The sequence below is a fragment of the Sus scrofa genome, chromosome 9, assembly GCF_054392235.1.
Source record: "Sus scrofa isolate SSC_HxYL_T2T_F1_AM1 chromosome 9, Sscrofa_HxYL_maternal_Yorkshire_Landrace_v2.0, whole genome shotgun sequence".
Taxonomy (NCBI): Eukaryota; Metazoa; Chordata; class Mammalia; order Artiodactyla; family Suidae; genus Sus; species Sus scrofa.
This window is the reverse complement of record NC_139391.1, coordinates 1946493-1962793: the sequence shown is the minus strand read 5'-3', so window position 1 is coordinate 1962793 and position 16301 is coordinate 1946493. Positions and strand designations below refer to the sequence as shown.

Genomic DNA, 16301 nt, shown 5'->3' with positions numbered 1-16301 from the left:
CAGCTCTAATCTGGCATTGCTATGGCTGTGCTGCAGGCCAGCAGCTACAGCTCCACTGGACCCCTATCCTGGGAACCCACATATTCCGCAGGTTTTGCCCTGACATGACAGAAGGACAAAAAAGAACACATTTCTTCCATGTGTATGGAGCAGCTGTACCAATGCCACAATTAGGTCTCGGGGACTCCTGCTTTCTTACATCAGTGTCCCCAGGCTGAAATACTACTCCTGCCTATTGCTGGAGATACCCAGTTACTAAGTCATCACACGATAACATCCTCCTTCTCAGAGCAACACACCCAGAACTGACCCTCACAACCCTAACCCCACCTCAGGGTCCTTCTGTGAGAACCCAAACCTTGTGAAAGGCAGGTGCCTTCTCCTCATGGTTGAGAGATGTGTGATGGTTTCTGGAGAGCCCTCCCTTGCTACACGGACCCAATAAACTTGACTGTGTTGCACTATAGGTTTGCTTCTGGCGGCCTTTAGCTGATTGAGCTTTGACACCAAAGTATTACATCTTGTATACATTAGTGGTGGAATAGACTTGCAATTACTGAGATTTATGTGAATGTGATAGAGGGTTTCGTGAATAGATTGTGGACGAATGAAAGTTACTGGAGTCGGAAGCAGAGGAAATTTGAGATTGTCCACTGAGATGTTCAGGTGGTTAGACGTTGTCCTTGCTGATGGCAGAGATAGAGACGGAGAGAAAACGTGTGATGCAGGTGCTAAAGTCCGCAGGGAATGAAAAAGAGGAGGGCGATCATGGGGCAGAGAGGAGGAGCTGTAGCTGGAACGTCATGGTTTCAAGGACAGTATTTGGGATTGAGGCTGAAATAGAGCAGTTTGCAAAAGATAATTGGGTTGCTCCTAACTCTTGAGTGAGAGCTGTCAGAGTCAATACACCCAATACATATGTGTCACATGTTTGAGACACAGCACTAACTTGTAACTTTTCCAGATTATTGTATGCTGTCCTGTTCAAATTTTATGACCAGCCCATGAGACAGGAATTAACAACCCCATTTCACAGATCATCAAATTGAGTCTCAAAAAGGTTAAAAAATTTTCCAGAACCCTCACACTTCAAACTGAACCCAGGTCTCCTGAATACAAAGTCCACACCTAGGATTTCTTAAACTATTGAAATGAAGGATCACTTTTTCCCAAGCCTAACTGGATCAATAATGTTTAGAAAGATAATAAAACTAGGAGTATAGGAAAAAGTAAATAAGAAAAACTAAAATACAAAAGTATAAACCCATTTTTTAAATTCTTGGAATAAGGCCTTTAAAGTTTCTTTCTCAAACTGATAAAAGTGTTTAAATGGTTCCCTTCAACTTCTGTCCTTACTTCGTCCCAGGTGGGTAATTAACACTTTGAGAACCAGCACCTGTCCTTGGGCTGCACTTTGAGTGAGAGGGGACCGTGCTTGGTGTCTGCTTCCTGACTCTTGTTACTCCTTGGCTTTCCCCACTACCTGATGTCCGCAGTGAAAGGAACTCTTGTTTACAGAGATGAAATTACAGCCCAGAAAATAGCGACACTGGTACCTGACTCCAGTCAAATTTCTAGTCCAAGAACTCTTTGTCCAAGTCTCTGGACAAAGTGTCCATCCGGATCTTTGCAAATACACCTTTTGTTAGAAACTGGACCGTCCACTGAAACCACTTTAATGAGTCATAAGTCTACAAGCCGTTTCTGTGGAACAAACTCAGGAATCCTCTTCTCACAGGGGAAGCAACAAAAGCCCAGGGGACTTGCCCTGTTCTATGAGAGCCTTCCTTCCCTCCCACCACACACACAGACACCCACCCTCGCCCTGGCTGTAGGTTTGTAACTGGGCTCCTGGAGGAAGGGCGACAGTCGGCATTTCACACTCCCAGAGGTTCAGTGCACAGCTACTTGTAAACATAGTGGGAAACATCTCTCTATTAAGAGCTCTTCAGAATCCACATCAGCAGCTCTGGCTCTGAAAGGTGAGTCCAGTAGTCATGGGTCTTGTTTAAATAATTTAAAATTCAATGGATTCATTGAGAAATTAAAAGGAAACCAAACTCTCTCAACAACTTTCGTTCTTGACCCCTGTGGAACTGTGGCCTCAGCAAGGTTTGCACCACAGAAAGGTCCTTCTGAGCCCCGAAACCAGGTTGCCCAGGAGACCCCAGAGAAGGTGGACGGTCTCAGCAGCCAACGTCACAGCGAAGCTTGTGTAGCCACAGCCGTGAACAGGAAATCAGAAAGCAGTGCCCTGGTGTTCAGTTTGGATGAGGCACAGAGCCCCGTGTCCCCTGTTGTCATCAAAAGGGACCCACCCCCTGAAGGAAAGGCTGGGGGAGAGTTAGAACCCCTGTGCCAGGAGGGGAGGCAGGACGGGATGTCGTGATGCAATGCTCTAGAAAGGACTCTTGATAGCCAGTGGAGAGGAAGGGAGGGGTGAACATTCCTTCTGAATCTTTAGGCTTCTCATCAAACAATTAAATAATTGAACATCTACCAAAACTCCCTTTCAACCTTATGACAAGTTGTTACTTAGCTCTGATGTGTATGAGCAAACACCTCCGAGTACTTTGTAGATAGCATTGCTTGTAATCTCACCACAATGCTGCATTATACGGACACTTTTTCCCACTTTACAGATGGGAAAACCTGGGAATGAGAGAGATTGAATGGTCAAGTGCAAGTTAAAACGATGCCCACTGGGAGGCCCAGGATCTGCATCTTCTGTCTCCAGCTTCCATGAAGCTGGGACCACAGACTGAAGCCCACAGTGATGGCAGCATGGGCCTTCAGCCTGGCCCTGCTGAACTCTGCGTGGGTCAGAGGGCAAAGAGCACACATGCTGCTCAGCGCTTGGCCCCATTCCTCAGACCCGAGCCTGTTCAGAGGCTGACAAGGAGAATGGTGAGGGATCTGAAAAGCAGGTCGCAGGAGGAATGGCCAAAGGATCCACGGGGGCTTACTTTTGGAAAAGGGAAGGCACTAGGGGCGTGCTGGCTGTATTCAAATATTTTAGAAAGGAGAGGCTTTGGGCCATTAAAGTCACGGGGGATCTCTGCGCCAGCTTATGGCTCTGCCAGATCCCTACCCACTGGGCAAGGCCAGGGATTGAGTCTGCAACCTCATGCCAGATCTTTCAACCCCTGGGCAAGGCTAGGGATGGAAGCCTCACTCATGAACACTAGTTGGGTTCTTCACCTGTTGAGCCACAGTGGGAACTCTGGACACATTCTTCATGTGCTACAGGTTCCCAGCTATTGGTCCATTACACCCCACAACTCATTCTGTCCAAGAATTGAATGGAAACTTGGGAAACAGTGAAGGCTTCCTAGCCTATAGTAAGGCACTGAAGATATTTGGTACTGATAGTTCTCCTTTATCGTAAATGGTTCCAACCTTAATAACTGAAACCGTGTCATTAGAAGAAAACTGTATTTCTATGAAAATTAGAGCCAATAGCACTGAACGGAAAAACCTCACTGTCGGGTTAACATATAGGATTTGTTGGAGTTAGAAATTTTTTTAAATGTCTGCAAAAAGGATTTATAAATTTGTAGCATTTACCTGCAGGAATTGATATTTAGCTCAAGTTAATGGAAAGAAGAGTGTGAATAGTGAAATTTGCAGATCACTGAAATAAATCTCAATTAATTTTATAATATCTGCTAGAACTATTTTAAAATTATTTTCATACTTCTGTTTTCTCATTCTGATAAATGCAGCTTTCTTTTATACCTTTTATGGAATCTTTCGTACGCCCTGAAACTCTTGCTTTGGACCGCAGTAATTACTCTGTATTGTCCCTCATAACGTATCGTTCATTCTGCTTTGTCAGGACTGCCTCAGAACCCAGGAGCATTGCCTTTGTCACTCAAAACGGCAAGAGATAGAGAAGGCGTGGAACTCTTTAGTGGAGCTGCGACCAGCTCAACAAAACAATGACCTCGGAGCACGATGTCTGTGTCTTTTTACTACTGCAAGTCATGGGGATTCACTTACATTAGTAACAGAATAGTATTTTTTGGGGGGTCTCATTAGGCCTGCACTCACAGCATGTGGAGGTTCGCAGGGCCGGGGTTGAGTCAGAGCTGTAGCTGCCAGCCTATGCCACAGCAATACGGGAGCTGAGGTGTGTCTGCCACTGACGTCACAGCTCACAGCAACGCTGGATCCTTAACCCAATGAGTGACGCCAGGGATCAAACCCACATCCTCATGGATACCAGGCAGATTCTTTTCTGCTGAACACCTCACAGAATATAATTCTCAAAAAAAAAAAACCTAGCAATAGGATTATTTTAAAAATATGTCCTAGGGTTCCCACTGAAGCTTACTGGGTTAAGAAGGCGTCTGCCGTGGCTCGGGTGGCTGTGGAGGTCCAGGTGTGAGCCCCAGCTTGGCACAGTCAAGTAAAGAATCTGGTGGTTCTAGAGCTGTAGTGTAGGTCCCAGCTTTGGCTCAGACTCATTCCCTGGCCTGGGAACCCTCAAATGCCATGGGTGCAGCCATTAAAAGAATACATATTCTGTAATGTTATTCTCCATATGCTTTATCCCGTTTGTGGGATTACTAATTCTAATAGTGAAAGGTTGTGAACCATTACAAGTCCAAAATCAGTGGGTGATTAAAGCCCAGCCACTCAATGCATTGTCAAGCAGCTCTCAGAAACTACCTATGTGAGAAATCATGTGATAAATTTCTTAAATACAGAGAAAAAATAGCAGTAGTAAAACTTTATAATATTATAAAAGCTCAATTAAAACAGATGTAAGGGTAAAATTCGTAAAATACATTACCAAATCTATAGGAGTTGACACAGGTGTCTGTAGCCAGATTTCAGAGGAATGTTTACTTTGAATTTTCCAGTATTTTTACCTACATAATTATACAATTTTTACTTACAAACCACCTAAGCCATTAATTTATTTACTCTATTATACAATTTCCATACACTAATAATAAATTCAATGTCTTTCTTCCCTACAAGTCTTGGTTTCTCTGGAACCTAAATTATATCCATCTCATGTTCCCCACAGCATACTTATTATACAAATCAGGAATAAATTCCTTTCAAAGTTTTTTTTAGCATACCATATACCCAAACTAGTTATTTTTTTATACAGGGACAAAACACACAGTTACTGAGGAGAATATTTATTAACTGGGGACAATGAAATGTAAACAACCAAAAAAAAAAAACCCAACAAAATAAAACACAACCCAGTATAAAGAATGGGAATCTAGACATCTTCAAAGCATGATGTCCACCAAAGGAAAGTTACCTGCTTAACCCTTGAAAGACAGAAGACTTTGGAGAGAAAGGAACTTGAACATGGAGTAGAGGTCACCCAGAGCAACGAGAAGATGGGAGCTATGCAAGCGGAAGAAAAAGCAGCAAAGGCCAAAGAGAAGAGTGCATGGGGAGACTGTTGTGCAGAGAGCGACTCTAAGTAGTTCAGGAAGGTTGGATCAGGGCAGGTGTTGGATGGAAATATCCTACTGGACAAGCAAAGAATCATGTGCGGGGGGACATCAGAAAGTGTACACTGTGCTGTGCTCGAGAGGCTAGGGTGCATCCTGGAGGCTGGAGAAACATGAGAGACTTAAAAGAATCTGTTTGGCATCACCGGCTCTTTGCTTTGACCACAGACTTTGAAAAACGTATGGTTTCCAAATGAGACAGATTGGGCGATAGGTGCACCGGGGGCTTGGGTTGGAAATGCTATAAAATTTCGTTGTGATGATCATTGTACAGCTATTAGTGTACTCAAATAATAAAAAATGGTATAAAAGGAAAAAAATAATAACAGAGCTCAAAAAAAAAAAAAAAGACAAGAGGCAATTTTAGTCAATGTGTTGTAAGTGAGAAGAACTCAAGAATGAAGGCAGGGAGGCAAACAGACACATGAAATAAAGAGAAAAAATGACCAAGGTCTCCATTAAAGCAAGGATATCTGGAATGGTCATGCAAAGATGCAACAAAATGGGGAGGTAAACTGCAGGTAGAATCAATGGGATTTTATTAGATGTGGGACAGTGAGAGGAAGAGGTCTAGGCTCATCCCATGTCTCAGGCACGAGAGACTGGCTGGACTGTGGTGTCCTTCCACAGATGCAGCACATAGGAGGCGTGGTCCGAGGAAAGGATGAGTCTGGTGTGGAGGAAGCCACGTTTGAGGCATTTGCTGGATTTCCAACCCGAGACTCCAAACCATAGGTGGAACAGTGGATCTGGACTTTGGGTGAAAGATCTGTGTAGGAGTCAGTGTTGGAGAGGTGCCTTAAAATAAACAGTGGATACATAAGAGAGTAAAATTGAGATCTCAGAGCGTGAGGTGGAGCAATTTTCCCGTATTGGGAAGAAGAAAGAAACACAAACAAAAATCCCATAAAGCACTCTGTTTACAGGCAGTGCAGAAGAAGAACTTCCTGTGCATGGGTCTGTGGAATAAGCAGAGAAAACTGGGAGAGTGTAGAATGAAAGTATAAATAAACATTGCCATTTCCCTCAACAGGACTAATTCCCAGGAGAGATGGAGGCTGGAAACCACAGCAGTGTGACAGAGTTCATCCTTTTGGGGCTCACAGAGGACCCTGTGCTTGGTGTCATCTGCTTTGTGATATTTCTAGGCATCTATGTTGTCACCTTAGTAGGCAATAGCAGCATCATTGCTTTGATAAGAAGCTGTGCCCATCTTCACACCCCCATGTACCTCTTTCTTGGCCATTTGGCTTTTGTGGATATTGGTTGTTCCACAACAGTCACACCTGTGATGCTCATAGGATTCCTTAGACATGGACTGGCCATCACCACCACTGGCTGTGAAGCCCAGTTCTGTTTTGTGGTCTTGCTTGGGACAACTGATTGCTTCCTATTGGCCGCCATGGCCTATGACCGCTATGTGGCCATCAGCTTGCCCCTGCTCTACTCCACCCACATGTCCCCAAGAGTCTGTGTCCTCTTACTGGGGGCTTCCTATCTGGGTGGGTGTGTGAATGCTTGGACATTTACTAGTTGCATGTTGAGTCTGTCTTTCTGTGGACCAAATCAGATAGACCACTTTTTCTGTGATTTCTCCCCTTTGGTGAAACTTTCCTGCTCAGATGTCTCTGTTCTTGAAATTATCGCTTCCATCTCCTCTGGGTCCATCCTTGGGGTCACAGGTGTTGTCATAGGTCTCTCTTACATCCGCATCCTCATCACCGTCCTGAAGATGCCCTCCACTGAAGGAAGACACAAGGCCTTCTCCACCTGCACCTCCCACCTCACAGCCGTTACTCTCTACTATGGAAGTATCACCTTCATTTACGTGATGCCCAAGTCCAGCTACTCCACTGGCCAGAACAAGGTGGTGTCTGTGTTCTACACGGTGGTGGTCCCCATGCTGAACCCCCTCATCTACAGCCTCCGGAACAGAGATGTAAAGGAGGCCCTGAGGAAGACCACTCTCAGAGTATCTCAGTAGGACTCGTTCTTAGCATTTTGGGTGATCTATAAATTTTTTAAATACTGTGTTATTTTTAACCAAGAACTAGCAAATATTGCTTAATTGGGTTAACTTAAGTTTAAGTTAAAATCATGCTTCTTTCAACCCTCACCTTTATTTCCTTGTACAACAAGTGGGAGACACCTTAAAATCAGGAATGATCATAGCAATAATTGTCACTATTATTAGCACCTGTGGGTTCAAGAACTTCATTTGTTTTATAGAAGTATAGTTGATTTACAATGTTTCTTCTGTTTTTGTTGCAGAGCAAAGTGACCCAATCACACAGAGTTCTCTGTGCTGTACAGAAGGATCCCATTGCCCTTCCATTCCAAATGTTATAGTTCGCATCTACCAACCACAAACTCCCCATCCATCCCACTCACTCCTCCCAAACCCCTGGCGAGCACAAGTCTGCTCGCCACATCCAAGATCTGTCTCTGTTTTGTAGAAAGGTTCATTTGTGCCATATTTTAGATTCCACATATAAGCGACATCATATGGTATTTGTCTTTCTCTTGCTGACTTACGTCACTCAGGATGAGAGTGTCTGGTTCCATCTATGTTGCTGCACATGGCATTATTTCATTCTTTTTGATGGCTGAGTAGTATTCCATTGTATATAGGTAAAACAACTTCTTAATCTGTTCATCTGTTGATGGACATTTGGGTGGTTTCCATGTCTTTGCTATTGTAAATAGTCCTACAATGAACTGAGGGTGCATGTATCTTTTTGAAGGAAGGTTTTGTCTGGATACACGCCAAGTAGTGGTGCTTTATCTATCAACCAATAACTGGCACTTACTATGTTGCAATGCTATTCGAAGCAATTTAGACATGTTAAATGGGTTTTTTACCCTCACAAAAATGCTAAAAAATTCAAGGGAAACCCAACCATGAAATGACTAGTTGAATGTTCATAGATAATACCCTGATTCCGAAAAGCCCCAAACCAGGTAAAAAAGATCCAGACCCAGCAATAGGTGAATAGATTAAAAAAGTGGTGTATCCATGTACCTGACTGCTACTCAGAGGGGTCAGTACTGTATGTGTCACGGCCATCAGCATATACTCACAGAAAGCATCCCTGTCCTGGGGCCTCAAATAGACAAAGCCACACACCCACAGTGTTGGCACGCCTCAGTCAGGTGGGAGGAGCAGGTGGAGAAGGCCTTACACCTCCCCTTGGCAGAAGGCACCCTCATAACTCTGGACCCAATGAAGACATAAAAAATCATCACGAAAATAAAGCTGCCCCCCAACACAAAGGGGGAGAGCATAAATAGACTCATTTCATGACGGGAAGCGTAAATCAAAACTCAGGCTGACCACAGGCAGGATGTCGCAGGAGTGCTCGCTGGTGTGGGAGTCACGGAAAGACAAGCTGGGTACAGTGATGACAATGCACAGAGAAATCAGGAACCCAACCACCCAAGAGGCCATCGTCAGCTCAAAGTTCTTACGGGTTAACACGGGGGAAATACTTTGAGGACCCTGAATCCACGTGTGACAGTATTATATGATATGTGGGTCCTGAGACCGTGGTCATGAGGCTTCTTGGTTAGGGTGGCTCCTCTGGCTGTGCTGTCTCTTGGCTTCGAATGAGAAAACCTGTGAGTATTGTTTTCCCCAAAATACATGCCTGGGATACCTGCTGGCCTGGTAAAATATTCAGTTCTCATGATGGTTGGGCATAGTATTTTGCCATTTTTTTTTTTTTTTGGTTTTTGATGGCTGTATCCATTTAACCATCCGTCTTCCTGCACCCTCCGTCCCTCTGCCAACTTGCATCCATCTCAATTGTAGAAGCTGGCTTTAGGAGGAAAGTGCAAGTGTGTGTGGTCAGCATCTCCAGCAGTTCCTCATATTTCTTTTTTTTGTCTTTTTAGGGCTGCATCCACAGCATATGGAAGTTCCCAGTTGAGGGGTCGAATTGGAGCTACAGCTGCTGGCCACAGCCACAGCCACAGCAACGCAGGATTTGAGCCGCATCTGTGACCTACACCACAGCTCAGGGAAATGCCAGATCCTTACCCCACTGAGTGAGGCCGGGGATTGAACCTGCGTCTTCATCATGGATCCTAGTCAGATTTGTTTCTACCCAGCCACAATGGGAACTCCAGTTCCTCCCCTTTCTACTTCCTTTCCTTTACTCTCTAGCTTGCCACTGGGTCCTCCCACGGTGGAACTGGAGCAGGAACAAGAGGGAACTGACAGCAGAGGCTGTACTTGACCAGAGATCCAGCCGTCTTAAGGTTAGGCTTTTTCAGGCACGACTCAGACATCCTTCTCTCACATTCCAGGGCTTACACGCTAAACTCTGAGGGAGTCTCAGATACCTCCTTAACTGTCTTGTGACCGGGGATGGAAACATTTCTGTCTTAGACTGAGGTTCTTGGAGGGCAGACCCTGAGACAAGCATCTGTCTTCAGGTATTTTATCTGGGTGGTGATCCAAGGAGGCAGGAGCCAGGAAATACGGAGGGTGAGACGGGCAAGGAGGAGAAGCAATTCAGGATCGCCGCTGCAGCGACAGTGGCTTGATTCCACCGAGATGTGTAGAAGTCCAGAGCTTGCCTTCCAGAATTTTCCAAAAGAAGGAGGAGGAAGGATGGCGATGCATTCATTCCAGGCTCTGTCCGTTGGGTTCCCTCATACCTGGGATGTGCTTGCATGTGAACCTAGCAGGTTGGTAGAGGCTTCCCAGAGGGTCTTAGGCTTCAGAGAGGGGGTGGGACACGAGGTGGAGACATTAGTGGTTATCTCTGGAAGCAGGAAAACGAGGCTGTGGGTCATAACCACCCACCGTAAGTGCCCCTGAAAATTATAATTGGAGAAAGGGAATGTGAGGATGGATCCAAACCCCTCACCATCTTAACCCATGGCGAGAGAGGGGAACACGCTGTCCAGTAATTCGCTCTATAATGAAGTGCCCCCTAAAAGTCATTTTTACTACATCCCTAAACTTATGCCATGAAACGTCCACAAATCGCATGATTAGTCAGATATTGTTGGACAACTTTCGGTTCTGTCATTTTTGGAGGGTGGGGTGGGTGAGGTCCCACTTGGCAAGTTCTGATTTGACGTCTGCATCACTGTTATCTTTAGTTAGTTTCCCTGAAAATAGATCCTAAGATGCAGGTTTGCTTTTTTTTCTTTTTTCCTTTTCAGGGCTGCACCCGTGGCATATGGAGGTTCCCAGGCTAGGGGTGGAATTGGAGCTCTAGCTGCTAGCCTATGCCACAGTCACAGCTATGCCAGATTCAAGCAGCATCTGTGACCTACACCACAGCTCATGGCAATGACGGATCCTTAACCCACTGAGCAAGGCCAGGGATAGATCCCTCAACTTCATGGTTACTAGTTGGATTCGTTTCCACTGAGCCACTATGGGCACTCCAAGATTTGCTTTAAAGTGACTTATTAAGGCGGTGCTCCCAAGAGAAACTGGTAAGGGAATCAGGGAAGCAGGACAGGGAGAGGGAAGATAACAGATAAGGATATAATTTCAGAAAAAGTCCAGGTTCACCCTGGTGAATATTATTTACATGGTCACAATAGTATAAACATGTGTTTAATTTAATCATGTATAATTAGCAATGGAACCCATAACATTTAATCCTAATTGGAGAACACGTGTCAAGGTCCACGTGCCAGAAAAAAAAGAAGCCAATTTTGGGAAGAGATTTGAAGCTACATGAAGGCAGACAGTTGTCTTTATCTCCATAGAATAGGGTTCATTCGATTCTTTTTCCTTTTAGGGCCACACGCACAGCATATGGAGGTTCTCAGGCTAGAGGTCAAATCAGAGCTGCAGCTGCAGGTCTGCACCACAGCACTGAAACACAGGTCCAAGCTGCATCTGTGACCTACACCACAGCTCATGGCAACAACAGATCCTTAACCCACTGAGCGAGTCCGGGGATTGAAGCCGCAACCTCCAGGAGGATTCATTTCCATTGTGCCATGACACAAATGCCAATATTTTCTATAACTAAAGTAAAGCAATTAAATGTGAGATGTATACTACATAAAATTTCAAAGTTTAATAAAATAGAAGTAATACATATAATCATATTAAAGGAGTTAGAGGAGTGGAAGATATACGTCTGTTTGTGTTAATGCGAATTATGGAGATGTGAAGAATGCCAGTAAATTGAATATATAAAAATCCTGGAACAATAAAAAATATGCTATAAAATGACCAATTTTAAACTCAATGTTATTAAATTCAGTCTTGATTAAAATTAAAGTGAGAACCAAAGAACGCATATTGCTAGCTGGATACTTATTTGACGAAGAAATTGAACTTTTAAGTATCAGTCTTTGAGATAACAATGAACTAAGCTGGCCGTTTACATCTTGGTTATAAATATGAATAAAATGCTGGAATATGTATAGAGAGTCATTAGTTAAAGTAACTAAAATCATGGGGGATTTTTTTTGGTGTTAATATTTATGTTTATTCTTAATTTGCAAGCATAAATTTGAGTGAGTTGCTTATTGGTAATAAAGTCACATATGAGATTCTATTCTATTGTTATATAACTTTGAAACTTGACACCACTACTTTTTTTTTTTTTTTACTTTCAGGCCCTGAGAAATGATTATTTTTCTTTTTCTTTTCAAAAGATTATAAAATTAAAATTTATTTCCTATTGATAGTTAACTCTGATTATCCTGTTTGCTCCTTGTCAAAATAAATTCAACAAATATAATCTGTAAAGATTACCTCAGACGTGAAAAAAACCACCATTTTTCCTACCAGTTATCTTCAAATAAAATAAATGGGAAAATAACCGGAATACGTATAGAAATTCCAATTCTTCTTTATTAAAACATATCTACAGATACTGAGGAATATTAATCACGAAACAGACTCAAAAGTGGTTCCGGGCAGGGAGGTGCATGTTGGGTCTGTAAAGGAAGAGGGAATGGACTATCGTTTTCCCTTTGAGCCATTTTAACTAAGCGGGAGTAACTCTTTGATGGCATTGAAACAAATGGTATTAAAGCATTGAAATAAACAACTCACTCTGGCTGCTGTGTGGAAGGCCAGTTACGCACCTAGGAAAGTCAGTTAGGACAGCTGTTGTAGTGTGGAGCTGGAGACAAGTGGACGCACTTGATAGGGATTCATGGGGTGAGACCACCTGTGTTAGTCGTTGGGGGCACATGGGGGGAAATGGAGATCCTGCGGGCTGGCCGGGTGCTCAGGGCCAGGCGTGGTGTTTAGCAGCTTTAGGCAGAGTGCTGAGGGTGGGGACTAGCTGGGAAACGTGGGTCTTCAGGAGGCACTGAAATCCTGAAACTGACTCGGCGACAGTAGCGGTAAAGAATACGTATTCTTTATAGAGCATCGTGTCATCTGTAAATGGGAAAGATTTACTTACTCCTTGGCAATTTGGTTCCCTTTCCTTTCTCCTTTTTTTTTTTTTTTTGCCTCTTTGTCTTTTTTAGGGCCATATATGGTGCATATGGAGATTCCCAGGCTAGGGGTCTAATTGTAGCTGCAGCTGCCGGCCTACACCACAGCCACAGCAACACCAGATTCAAGCCATGTCTGCGACCTACACTACAGCTCATGGCAATACTGGATCCTTAACCCAATGAGTGAGGCCAGGGATCGAACCCGCATCCTCAAGGATGCTAGTTGGGTTTGTTAACCACTGAGCCATGATGGGAACTCCTTGGTTTTTTTTTTAAACATTGTCTTTCTAATGATTCTAAGACTTCCAATACTATATTTAATAGAAGTGATGAGAATAGGCATCCTTGTCTTTTTGTTTAGCTTAGAGGAAATGCTTTCAGCTTTCCTGCATTGAGTATGACGATAGCTGTGGCTGTGTTTTATACGTCCTTTACTACCCTGAGGTATGTTGCCTCTATACCTACTTTCTTGAGTGTTTTTATCCCAAATTAATGTTGAATTTTGTCAAAATATTTTATGCATCTGGGAGCTGATCATATGATTTTTTATGCTGCAACTTGTTACTGCAGTGTGTCACAATGAATGATTTGTGGATATTGAATCACCCTTGCCTCCCTGGACTAAACACATCTGATCACTATGTATGATCAGTTTAATGTAGAGCACACAGTCTAGCTTTCAGTTTGACCTGAATTTGAAGTTGGATTTCAGAAGAAGTGGACAAGTTCTTAGGGAATAACAGTCTTCCAAGATGAAAACAAGATGAAATAGAGAAGACGAGTGGATCAACATAGGTATTGGAATTGAAACTGATGAAAACATTTCCAGCAAACAAAAGTCCAGGACCAGATGGCTTCACAGGCGGATTCTATCAGACATTTAGTAAAGAGGTAATACCTACGCTTCTGAAACTATTCCAAAAAATTGCAAAGAGAGGAACACTCCCAAACTCATTCTATGAGGCCATGATCACTCTGCTACCAACTAAACAAAGATACCACACATACACACAGAAAAAATACAGGCCACTATCACTGATGAGCATGGATGCAAAAATCCTCAACAAAGCACTAGCAGACTGAATCCAGCAATACATGAAAAGGATTGTACACCTGGTCAGGTGGGATTTATCCCAGTGAGGCAAGGATCTTTCAATATCCACAGATCAATCAGTGTGATACACCACATTCAAAAACTGAAGAAAACCAAAACATACGATCCTCTTGACAGACGCACAAAAACCCTCTGGCAAGATCCAACACCCATTTCTGATAAAAACACTTCAGATAGGTGGCACCGAGGGAACTACATCAATATAATAAAGGCCGTATATGTGGAACCCACAGCTGACATCATTCTCAATGGTGAAAAGCTGAGAGCAGGAACAAGACAGGGAGGTGTGCTCTCCTAGTACAGTTCAGCATAGTTTTGGAAGTCCTAGCCATGGAAATCCGAGAAGGAAAAAGAAACAAAAGGAATCTGAGTTGGAAAGGAAGAAGTAAAATCATTGCCGTTTGCAGATGACGTAATGCTGTACCTAGAAAATCCTGAAGACAATGCCAGAGAATTGGTAGAGCTCATCAGTAAGTTTGGTAAAGTTGCAGGCGATGAAATCAATACACTGAAGTTGACTGCGTTTCTATACACTATCAGTGAAAGATAAGTAAAAGAAATTATTTGCAGATGACATGATATCACACGGAGAAATTCCTAAAGACACTACCAGAAGACTATTAGAGCTCAGCAATGAATTGGGGCAAGTCATAGGATACAAAATTAATACACATAAAACTGACTGCATTTCTATACACTAACAACAAAAGATCAGAAAATTAGGGCAACAATCCCACTTACCACTGCATCAAAAAGAATAAAATACATAGAAATAAACTGACCTACAGAGACAAAAGACCTGTACTCTGAGAACTCTATGACGCTAGTGAGAGAAATCAGAGAGGACACAAACAGATGGAAAGACATCCCATGCTCTTGGATTGGAAGAATCAATAGTGTTAAAATAACTACACTACCCAAGGCAAACTTACAGATTCAATGCCGTCCTTATCAAGTTATCGAGGACATTTTTCACAGAACTAGAACAACATAGTTTAAAATTTCTTTGGCAGCACAAGAGACCCAGAATAGCCAAAGTCATACTGAGAAAGAAAAATGGAGCTGGAGGAATCAGGCTCCCTGACTTCAGACTATACTACAAAGCCACAGTCATCACCATATGGTCCTGGCACAAAGACGGAAATATAGACCAGTGGACAGTTGAGAAAGCCCAGAAGTCAAGCCATGAACCTCCAGCCAACTGACCTATGACAAAGGAGGCAAGAATGGAGAAAAAGTAGTCCCTTCAATAAATGGTGCTGGGAAAACAGGACAGCCACGTGTAAAAGAATGAAAGAGGAACACTTCCTAACGCCACACACAAAGATAAACTCAAAATGGATTGAAGACCTAAACATAGGACCAGAAAATATAAAATTCTTCGAGGAAAACATAGGCCGAACACTCTCCGTCATAAACCATAGCAATATCTTCTCAGACCCACCTCCTATAGTAATTACAGTAAAAACAAAAATAAAAAATTGGGACAACTAAATGGAAAAGTTTCTGCACAGCAAAGGAAACCTTAAACAAAATGAAAAGACAACCCACAAAATGGGACAAAATATTTGCAAAGAAGCGGCTAACAAGGGATTAATCGCCAGAATTTATAAACACCTTCTGCAGCTCCATACCAAAAAAACAAACAACCCCATGCGAAAATGGGTAGATGAGCTAAAAAGACACGTCTCCAAAAAAAGACATACAGATGGCCAAGAAACACATGAAAACACATCACTAATTATTAGAGAAATGCAAATCAAAACTCCTATGAGGTACCACCTTACACCCACCAGAATGGCCATCATCAAAAAGTCTACAGACAGTAAATGCTGGAGAGGGTGTGGAGAAAAGGGAACCCTGTCACACTCTTGGTGGGAATGTAAACTGGTGCAACCACTATGGAAAACAGTATGGAGATGCCTCAGAACTAAAGATAGAATTACCATTTGATCCAGCAGTGCCATCCTGGGCATCTACCCAGAGAAAACCGTGACTCAAAAAATACAGGTACTCTGATGTTCATTGCAGCACTATATGCAATAGCCAAGACACAGAAGCAACTGAAATGTCCATCAGCAGAGGAGTGGGGAAAGAAGAAGTGGTGCATAGACACAGTGAAATATCCCTCAGCCATAAAAAGGAATGAAATAATGGCATCTGCAGCCACATGGATGGCCTAGAAATTATCATGCTAAGTCAAGTTGGTCAGACAGTGAGATACCAACATCATATGCTATCACTTATATGTGGAATCTAAAAAAAAAGGA

General features: G+C 43.1%; 2 protein-coding genes across 2 annotated transcripts in view; one reads left to right on the top strand and one right to left on the bottom strand.

Annotated features, from left to right (window-relative positions):
• Positions 1–16301, bottom strand: part of OVCH2 (ovochymase 2) — a 500449-nt gene that overhangs the window by 115159 nt on the left and 368989 nt on the right. The gene's annotated exons all lie outside the window — the stretch shown is intronic.
• LOC110255357 (olfactory receptor 5P1-like) lies at positions 6535–7467 on the top strand. Its single transcript, XM_021062279.2, has one exon. The coding sequence runs from the start codon at positions 6535–6537 to the stop codon at positions 7465–7467; it is 933 nt and encodes a 310-aa protein (XP_020917938.2).